The sequence below is a fragment of the Nothoprocta perdicaria genome, unplaced genomic scaffold (genome assembly GCF_003342845.1).
Source record: "Nothoprocta perdicaria isolate Ctin4 unplaced genomic scaffold, notPer1 scaffold_286, whole genome shotgun sequence".
Lineage (NCBI taxonomy): Eukaryota > Metazoa > Chordata > Aves > Tinamiformes > Tinamidae > Nothoprocta > Nothoprocta perdicaria.
In genome coordinates this window covers 401,405-411,506 of record NW_020455517.1, presented here as the reverse complement: position 1 = coordinate 411,506, position 10,102 = coordinate 401,405, and the positions used below count along the sequence as shown (strand labels likewise).

The 10,102-nt window shown below is 62.3% G+C and overlaps 1 protein-coding gene across 1 annotated transcript; it reads right to left on the bottom strand.

Moving 5' to 3' along the window:
* Positions 1 to 3,229: 3,229 nt before the first annotated feature.
* ZNF414 (zinc finger protein 414) lies at positions 3,230 to 8,038 on the bottom strand. Its single transcript, XM_026041454.1, has 8 exons — positions 7,866 to 8,038; positions 6,823 to 6,924; positions 6,400 to 6,507; positions 5,929 to 6,034; positions 5,278 to 5,792; positions 4,848 to 4,898; positions 4,091 to 4,249; positions 3,230 to 3,727 (listed from the first exon to the last, which is right to left on the bottom strand). The coding sequence occupies exons 1-8, from the start codon at positions 7,930 to 7,932 to the stop codon at positions 3,651 to 3,653; spliced, it is 1,185 nt and encodes a 394-aa protein (XP_025897239.1). The 5' UTR covers positions 7,933 to 8,038; the 3' UTR covers positions 3,230 to 3,650.
* Positions 8,039 to 10,102: the final 2,064 nt, after the last annotated feature.

Below are 10,102 nucleotides of genomic sequence, written 5' to 3'. Positions count from 1 at the left end.
ACCTCTTGCTCTTCCTGCCTTTGCCTCGAGGTGTCGGGACGGCACGTGTGTTAGCTCCTGGAGAGAACCCTGGCCCTGCGGCATCCGGAGATAGCAGCTGCTCCGTGTCAGGTGCCCAAGGACACGTCTGGGCAGGACTAGCTCCACTTGGAGCTGGGTGCGTAGAGCCGGGGTGCTGAGGCTCCCCATGGGTGCAGACGCACTGGCACTTTGTGGAGCTCCCCGGTTGCTCCGGGCCGTCTCGGCACCCGAAGGCAGGCCGAGCTCCGCGGCGGCTCCTCCGGCGCAGCGCCGTGTGTGGCAGCACAGCCGAGGTGCTCTTGCTTTGTTCTGTTCTGTTGTCTCCTTGCACTGTACAGTAGCTATAACCATTCAGAGAAGAACGACTCTTGTAAAATGCAAACTGAGTAACTTATAAAAATGTTAAAGGAATTTAAAGAGAGAGAGAAATTTCAGAGCAGCAGTTGCTTCTAATTTTTCCCTGCATTTTTAGCAGATTGTATGGATTTTATATTAGCCTAGTAACTGTCAGGTTTTGATTGGTCAGACTAGTCCCAGAAATAAGGATCTCCAGCCCTTTTGTATCTTTTGTTACAAAAAGAAAAAAAAAAAATTGGATAAAACTTTTAATAAAGACTTCAGTTTTTAAAAATGCACTGCAATGAATGCTGTCTTCCCTGCCTCTGCTCCAGGAGCTTGAGAGCTGCAACCAGCCTGCAGAACCACCGCGTTGGAGTTTTGGGGCAGTTCTTTTCCTCTTGGGCAGCTGGAGTCTCTTCTGGGAGTAGTGCCTGTCCTTCATCCCAGGCATGGCTGTTCAGGGGGAGTTTTATTGGGTTGGTTCTTCCTCTCCTTGCTCATCTCGGAGCCCGGCTGRGCGGCGCGGCCCGCGGGTAAGTGCAGCTGGTCTGTTCTCCATTGCTGAGCTGCAGCTGTGGGGAGCAGGGGAACGTCTGGGGCAGCCCGGCAGGGCTGAGGGGTGCAGCAGAGTCATTCATCGGGGTGCAGGGGGAGATGGAGCTGGGCACTGCGGCCCGGGAAAGCTCAGCAGAGGAGAGAGGTCATGATCCGTGTGCTGGATGTCCATGGGATGGAGGGGGCAGCCCTCTGCTCCCTTGAGCTCCCGTCTCTGCTGTTGGACGCGGCCTCGGGAGCGGCCGTGTCCCCGGGGAGCTACAGCGGCTGCGCCGGCCGTGCGGGCAGCGAGCGCCGCTCCCGCTGCTGGAGGGAAGGCTCCGTTTGCAGGAAGGTTCTCACGTGGGAACGGGGCTTGTGCCTCCAGGGCTGGCAYGGGGCCAGGCTGCGCTAGTGAAGGGAGCTGAGGGCAGGTGCCTGCGCCCCAGAGCAGGGAACGAGGTGCGGGGGTTTGGACGGAGTGGGGCAGGACCCTGGCAGGGGCTGGGCTGGAGGCGTTGCTGCTGCTGTCCCTGCCAGCCGGGGCTGGTTGGAGGAGCCCGGAGCTGCACCGGCCAGGGCAGGGCCTGGGGCTGCCGTCCCTGTCCCTGCTGGGGCCGCCTGAGGTGGGTCGGGCTCTGCCACGAGCTGCTGCTCTGTCCGCGCAAGGCAGGAGCTTGAGCTTGCGCTTTTTGCTTTAGCCTCAGCTCGGGGCCTGGGTTGGGGGGTTGTTCCTGTTGTGCTGGGGGCTCCCAGCCTTCCCAGAGCCGCTCTCGGCAGCAGCCTCCTCTCTCTGCCCCCGCGCAGCCCCGTGGCCACCCTCCCGCGCAGGGCGCTCCCCGCTCCAACGCAGACGCAGGGCGCTCCCCGCTCCAACGCAGACGCAGGGCGCTCCCTGCTCCAACACAGACGCAGGGTGCTCCCCGCTCCAACACAGACGTGCTGCTCCCGCTCCAATGCAGACGCAGGGCGCTCCCCGCTCCAACACAGACGCAGGGTGCTCCCCGCTCCAACACAGACGTGCTGCTCCCCCCTCCAACGCAGACACAGGGTGCTCCCCGCTCCAACGCAGACGCAGGGCGCTCCCCGCTCCAACGCAGACGCAGGGTGCTCACGGCTCCGATGCAGCTGTGCTGCTCCTCGCCCCGCGCAGCCGCTGCTCCCGGCGCCCTCCCCTGCCCGCGGGCCGGCCTGGCCTGGCCTTCTGCTCCCCGCTTTTCTCCCGTTCCCAGCCCTGCTCAGGCTGGGCTGCCCCCATGGGTGCTGGCGCCGGCTCTGACTCAGCTGAGGGGCCGTGTGGGGAGGCCGGTGCGGGGGGCAGGGCTGCCTGCACCCATGGGTGTAGCTGGTTGGCGGGGGATTAACTTGTGCTGCTCTTCAGTGTGGAGGCTGCAGAGAGATGTGGGCACTTGTGTCCTGGCCCGGTTGCCTCTTCCTAAGCCTGTGTTTGGGGGGCAGCCCCCGGGTCTGTGCGTGCCCCCCAGCGCAGGTGTCTCTGGGGCTGGGCTCCCGGGGTGCAGTGCAGGGCTCCGTGTGCCGCTCTGGCCGAAGGGCTTTTCCGCCTCCCTTCCCTGCAGCCTGCGCAGGCCGGACCCGGCGCTGCGGTGCCGCGAGCCACGGCTGGATCAGCAGCCAGAGCTGTAGGAGCTCCCTCGGGCCCTGGCCCTGCTTCTGCTCCCCGGCCGCAGCGGTGCCGCCGCCGCTGCTGCCGCGCGTGCGCAGGGCCGGAGCCGCAACCCGCGGCCGCCCTGGCTGTGCCAGCCGCTGGAGCGCGGCCAGGGCCCCCGCGCGGCCCCTCGGAGCAGCTCGGAGCAGGGCCATTGCCCTCCCTGGCTCGACGTCCCTGGCTGGCACCGGTGCACAGGCCAAGCCGGACGGGGGACGTGGGGCCCCAGGGCTGAGGAAAGGCATCCGTCTGTCCCTCGGCGCCCGCAGCACCCCGGAAAAGGGCAGCTGGGTCCCGTCGGTGCCCCAGCTCCGTGTGGGAGCTAGCAGGGTGCCCCAGCTCCGTGTGGGGGTGCAGGCAGGGAGGTGGAGGCCGTGCCAGTGCTGTTGCCTTTAGAGCACTTGGGCTTCAGGCCCCATCCGTGGGTGCAGGGGACACTGTAGCCCCCCTCCTTCCCCTCCCTGCCGCAGGGGCCAGTGAGATGGGGGTGACCCCGCAGCCCCCTTAAAGTGGGCGCCCCGTGGGGCCCCTGCCTACCACAATGGCCTCTCCAGGCCCGGGAGCTGCCTGGGCTTCCTCCCCGCTCCCCACTCTGCCCTCCAGSCCCCCGGCTCCAGCCCCGTGTCACGGAGCCACGCTGGGACGGACAGACGCTCGCCCAGCTGCTGCTCCTGTACAATTCCCATTTATTATGTAGAGACCTCGTTCCCGAGAAGTCCGCTAACTCCTGAGCAACCTACCAGGCTCGAGCAAGAACCCCTGGATCTGAAGCAAGAGAACCTTGCAGGGCGGAGGGTAAAAGAGCGATGCAGGATGCTCCAGGGCTTGCCGTTTCCAAAAATTAAAAGGAGAGGGAAGGGAAAAGTCCAGAAAACAAGRAAGTTCCCCCCCTCCGCAGCCGCTGCGCTGCAGCGGTTGGCCTGGTGTCACCCCCATGCTGGGGGTGCGAGGGGGGCTGTTCATGGGCGCCCCTGGCACGGGGTTCATGCCCTAGCTCCCTGCCCAGGCCGGGAGGCGAAAAGGAGAGCGGAAAGAAAGAGGGGTGGGGAACAACGAAGCAAAGAGTTGGCCCAGCAGGAGCCGGGCGGCATCAGAGCTGCGAGTACAGGGAGTTCTCCATCTCCGGCGGCAGCTTTGTGTGGAAGGAGGGGATGCCCACGGCAAAATCTGCAGGGAGAGGGAGGGCAGCCGTCAGGGTGAGCGCTTGGCCGTGGGGCATGAGCTGAAGTGCTCCAGGCCTCAGCTGGTGCTGCAAGGCGGCTTTGGGGCATGAACCTGGGGAAGAATGACGCAGGAGGGCGCCGAGCCCATCTGCATTGCTCCCTGCAACCAATTAATGTTAACTGCAAGGAAGTGGGGCTAGCGCCAAGTAAAACTCTCCCCGACCGTGACCCAGAGGGACAGTTCTGAGCCCAGTGCTCCCTCGGGGTGCATGGGCAGCACTGAGCACCCATTTGCTACCGCTGGGGATGCCTTGGGCAGGGCATGTGCCCTTGAGCAGGGCACCCCGCGTGCCGCGCGGCCGCGTACCCACGTCGCCGTCGAGGCGGGCGGGCGGCGGCGGGTTCTTGCGGTGCTCCTCGATGTGCAGCGTCATCTCGTCCCGCGAGGCGGTGGAGTAGGGGCACTGCGTGCACGTGTAGCGGCCCCGCGTGTGCTCCCACACRATGCGGCTGTTGGACGCGTGCCCTGCGAGGACGCGGCCGGGGCGAGGGGGGGAAGCACAGCCGCTCACTCGCCGCTCCCCCGCAAGAGCCGCRCGAAGCCGGGGAAGGCAGCGGAGGCAACAGCAGAGCCCCGGACGCCTGGGCCCCACGTGCCGGGCTCAGTGGGGCTCAGAGYGTCTGGTGCCACAAGGGCAGGAGCCAGATACCCTCTGCTCCGAGCCCCRCGTGTGGGAACCCCCCACTCTGGAGCAGGCGGGACCCAAAGCGGGCACTGGACACTGTGCTGGTGTCCTGGGCCGATGCGCCCGTCCCCAGCCTCCCTCGGGGCCTCCCCTGGAGTGCAGGGAGGCTGGTTCCACCCCACGGGCAGGGGAAACTCCCACACCAACCACTGCAGCCTCCAGTGCCGCCGAGGGGAGCGAAGGAGGGCTCGAGCTCCAGCGGCTGCTGCAGTGTGCGGGAGGGCAGCGCTCCGGGGTGGCGCCCGCCCGCCCGCCGGGCTCCACAGCGGCCTCCGAGCGGGCRCCGCGCCGCCCGCCCCACCCACGCGGCCCCCGGCCGCCCTCCCGCTGCCTCCCCGGCCCCACGCTTCCCACCTGGCAAGTCGCTGCCCGACTGACCTGTGGTCCCTGCTGAGCCAAAGGATGGGAGCAGCGGGCTGGCGCTCGCACCTGCGGAGGGAAGCGAGGGGCGACACAGGCATCAGGGGCGGGGCTGGGGACATGGCGGGGTTGGGGACACGGCGGGGTTGGGGACACGGCCCGGGCACGCTGGGCTGTGAGCGCCTGGCGCCCCTTGGCCTCACATGGCGACCAGTGGGACCTGGCAACACGGACGGTTTTAGGCCATGGCGGGGTTCTTTTTCCTCCAAATTGAGCTTTAAAGGGGCTGGGGAGGGAGCTGGGGGTCAGAGATGGCTGCAGGGCCCGCGTGGCTCTCAGCGCTGGGAGCCAGGAAGCTCCTTGGCTGCTGGGGGACTCCGGTGGGTCCTGGTGCTGCTCGAGGCGGGAGGCAGAAGCAGCTGTGCCCTGCGCGGCGCCATCGTCTCACCTTGGCTCTTCTTCCACACAGCGTTGGAGACGGGCAGGCCCTGGCCGGGCACGTAGGGCCGGAGGCGGTGCTGCAGCGACGCCTGAGGTAAGCTGTAGGATGAGGGGTGCACATAGGACACAAAGGGCCCTGGCCCCGAGGAATGGGGAGGCCCCGAGAACCGAGTCAAGGACGACGGCCCGAAAGGGTTGGGCTCCAGCAGCGGGAAGGGGTGGGTGGCCGGCGAGACCAGCGGCGCGGCCTCCAGCGAGCCGTGGAGGCCGGCAGCCGCGGCGGCCGCTGTGTCCGTGCCGGGGAGCATGGCTTCTTTCTCCATGTGCCGGATGACCCCCTGGAGCTTGGGCAGCCCTTCGAGTGGCTTGGCCAAGGCCTCCTTCTCCAGGGCAGAGGTAGCGGCTAGGATGGGCTTCTCGGCTCTGGGGGCTGCCACGGAGCTGCTGGCGCTGTCGGAGCAGACGTGCAGGTGCTTGAAGAGCGACCGGTGCGTCCGGAAGCGCAGCAGGCAGTTCTCGCACCTGCGCGGCCAGAGGGGCAGCGTGAGCGCCGGCTGCCCATGCCCGCCGCGGCCCTGGGACCTCCCAGTGCTGCAGGACCTTGGGGGCTGCGCGGGGTGGCACGGGGACCCTCCGCGGGGTGCCATGCGTAACTCACTTGAAGTAGCGGTTTGGCTTGTAGTGCACCTTCATGTGGCTCATGAGGTCCTGCATGCTGGGGAAGGTCTCGCTGCAGCCCAGAGTGGGGCAGTGGAAGGTTTTGCCTGCAAGGAGAGAGGTACTGAGAGTCAGCAACATTAYGGCTGCAGGACCCCAAGAACCTTCCTGGATGGTTTCGGGCACTAATCCCTCACCCTTGTACCAGCCATGGGCTAGCAAGCATCTCTGTCACCTTCTGACACTCCCCCAGCTCCTTGCTGCTTGTCCATACACCAYTTGCCAGGGGTATGGACATCTTGGGAAGAGTGAAGGAGCACAGACTAAGCAGCCAGCCAAATTTCAAGCCTCGCTTCTCCACCTCCCATCCWCCTCATCCAGAAAAAGGGCATCCTGGACCCAAGCGGACCTCCTTCCATTGCCTCTCCCATTGCACCCCACGCTAGGAGGGAGCATGCAAGTTCAGCCTTACCCTCGAGGGACTGTGTGGGTCTGTAGTGGACTTTCAAGTGATCCATCAGTTCCTGCATGCTGTGGAAGGCCAGTTTGCAGCCATAGCTTGAGCACTGGTAGTGCTTTCCTAACAGGAGACACAGACGTTGGCCCTAGGACAGGCCCAAGCTCCCACCACCACCCCAACCCTCAACCCCTCGCCCTGCCCATCACACAGGCCAAGATGAGCCCTCCCCAAACCCCTTCAGCCCCAGCTGGGAGGTACAAGCCACTCCTCCATACAGAAAGGCCTTCTGGACCCAAGATGGGACAGGCCACCCTATTCTTACAGGTACCAACCCATGCCAGAACCACCGCCGGCCCCTACAGTGGACGCAGCACCCTGTCCCTCCCGGGAGGAGGCCCGTGGAGCCCCACCGTGGAGCCCCACCGTGGAGCTCACCAGGGACAGGCCGGCGCTTCAGCAGCCGCAGATCCTGCACTTGTGCTCCTGCGCTCCCCGCCGCCGGCATCTGGCCGCAGGACAGGGTCGGGTCACTGCCACCTGACGGAGAGAGCCCTTCCAGGTTAACATCCGCTGGAGATGCAGCCAGTCACCCATCTGTGCATCAAGCTCTTCTCATTGGTGGCCAGTGATTGGACAAGGGGAAAYGGCCACAAGCYGGAGCACAGGAAGTTCCATCTCCAGGTGAGGAGGAACTTCTTGACTGTGAGGGTGCCAGAGCCCTGGCCCAGGCTGCCCAGGGAGGCTGGGGAGTCTCCTTCTCTGGAGGTCTTCAAAACCCACCTGGATGCCGCCCTGTGCCCCGTGCTCTAGGTGTGCCTGCTTGAGCGGGAAGGTTGGACTAGGTGATCTCTAGAGGTCCCTTCCAACCTTGAATATTCTGTGATTCTGTGATCATGCAGGCCAGCCCAGAGATGGGAGGCTCTCTCAGGGTCTGAGCTTAGAGCAGGGCAAAGCTTCAGAGCACAAATATAGGCTCAAATGTGATTTTTTTTCTTGCAAGCTGAGCCAAGGTTTTATGTTTTGTAATGACTGTCGCAGTTCACTGTTCTGATCTCATTTCTACCTGAGCAGAGATCTTAAACAGCCCTGGCAATTCTGAAGTCTGGTGGCTCTGGGTTGGACGGGACCGGAGGAGTCACTTGAGAGTGGTTAGAAATGGGCAGGTCTTTGCTCTAGAAAGAGGTGCTGGGCTGGAGCCAAAGCTTGCTGGCATCTTGCAGACGCTGGATGATACCCAGTGCACACACGTGCACACACCTGCTGTGCTTCTCTCTAGATCCAGTCCACCCAAAGCCAAGCAGGGGCACTGAGCAAGAAACATGAGTCCAGGAAGCCCATCTGAAGGCAGATTTGAGCAGAAACAGCCCATGCAACGTCAACACCTTACCTACTCTGGCCAAAAGGACTCCACAGTAACATGAGAAAAGGATCCTCGCCCATCCTGTGCTACCCCCCCCCCCACATGGCAAGGGTCTCACCTCCCCCATCTCCAGTGGGGCTGCCCACAGAGAAGGTGGGCAGAGCCTCATCCTTCTCAGTCTTCATGGCCTCGCTTTTGATGGGCCCGGGCAAGGAGTAGAGCTCAGGGAAAGCCAGGGTGGTGGTGGAGCAGGCTGGCACGCCAGACACCGATGACTGGGTCTTCTCCTTGTGGTGCTAAACCAGACATAAGGGTGAGAGGTTAGTCTGGCATGGAGTGACATCAAGAGCATCCTCCTCCTCCTCATGGAGCAACGATGATGAGACCAGGAGCTCCCAGGCCTGAGCAGGTATTACAGGTCCTGCCTGRCACTTCACCCCAGGTACCATCACCCACATCCCCCTCTACAGTGAGGGTTCACTTGAGCTTTGAAGCCAGAGACTTTGCTGACCCTTCCCAGCTCTCACTCCACGGGTGGTCTCAGTCCCTCACAGAGCCATGACAGCTCACCGGCACTGATGAGCTAAAGCAATATTGGAGGAGCCTTGCTAACAGCCCTTGAGGCACAAGGTCTCCCTGGGCACCGCCCCACCTCCTGGGTGCCATCAGTGGGTCCAACACAGTTTCTGCAGCATTTATTGCMTTGCGTGGAGGGCAGCAGGCTGCAAAGTGCAGGGGGGAGACACTAAGTTCTGTCCGGGTGCCAAGAGGATGCTCTAGGGAAAGCAGGTCCCACCACAGGACCATGAGCATCAGCAAGAGGAACTCGCCCTCCAGTGATGGGCGTTTGGGGCCCTTCCCTCAGCCTGGCAGTCCTGGGTCCTGGCAAACGCTTTGGCTCAGCTCTGCCTGTGTGAGTACAGGGGGCACATACAGTTTGGGACCCCACCGGCTCTGGCATGCTGTATGTCTTGGGATACACGATACGGGACTCACTGGCACCTCTTCCACCCTTGGCGCTCTGCTGCCTTGAACCAGACCTGCACGGCTGGCACCCAGCAGCAACAACCCCCTCTCCCTGCATTGCAGCCACTGGTGGCATCCGTGCCTGCAGGAGAGACAAGGCAAAGCTCTGGGATGGGATGGGATGACCCCTCCCCACCTGCGCCACAGTGAGTTGGCATCGGATGGTGCCCCAAAGTAGACTGGCATGGCCACCAGGACCTCCAGGACAAGGCAAGGACCCTCAGGGCAAGGCTTTGATGCACGGAATGGACACAGACAACCACCCCCAGCGAAGAGCATCTCAATTCTCTGTCACTTTGGGAGAGTTCCCGGTCACACTTCAGCACCAAAGCTGTTGCGAGGGCTGCTCAGTTTAGAAAAATCACATAAATGCTCCCGAGGCAACCCTCGAGGGGATGGGACAGATGCGGGAACTGGATACTAAGGCAGAAAGTAGAGCTAGAAAACATGCTGAGCAGACCAAGCTCGCCCAGGTCCCCCCGCTCCGGCCTTGGCTGGCCAGGTCCATTAGGGTCTACTCAAGAGGCATCTTCCCACCTTGTCAGAAAACCATCTTAAACCATCTTGTTGGGGCTGCAACTACATAGTAAAGGTTGCAGCAAGAAGTGCTCGGGAAAGGGACTGACGGGAGACTGCCGAGCAAGTCGTAACATTTGGAAAAGGCAGGGACACATTTCAGCACCTGGCAGGCTCCCTAGTTTATCAAAATAATTTACTTCAAAACACTGTGCTCCAGGGGAGCCTTTTGTGCCACAGGTTGGGGTATCCTCCTCCTTCTGGTCCCATTCCAAGACCTTTGGGGACAAACTGGCACCAGATCCCAGGAACAGACAGTGACATCTGAGACTGATCCAGGGTCAGTTTTCCCAACCAAGGAAATGCAAACTCGGCGGAGGAAGCAGTGCTAGAGATTTGCTGGTTTTGCTTCAGTTTCAAGCCTCACGCTATCAGGAAATACTCGCAGAGCATCAAAGCTTTGTTGTTTCGGTTGCTGCCACTGAACTGTCTAGGTGCCATATGGAGGCAGCATACGGGGCTAAGCAGGAGGCAGCCCTGCCTCGACCCTTTTAATTCTCTTTCTCCCCGAAAAGGAGATTGCCGAGCCATTTTCTTCCAAAGAAAACTGCATTTCCCCCTCCTACGGCAAAAAAAAAAAAAAAAAAAAAAAAAGGGAAAAAGGGAGAAACCCAAAATTCCTCCATCCAAATCGCTACGAACTTTCTGCACCAACCTCATCACTCACCACCACTTTGCACTGACCATTGCTGCCGTGCTGCTTGCACTCTGCCGTCAGCAGAAGGGACAATGCCAAGGTATAATAATAATAAT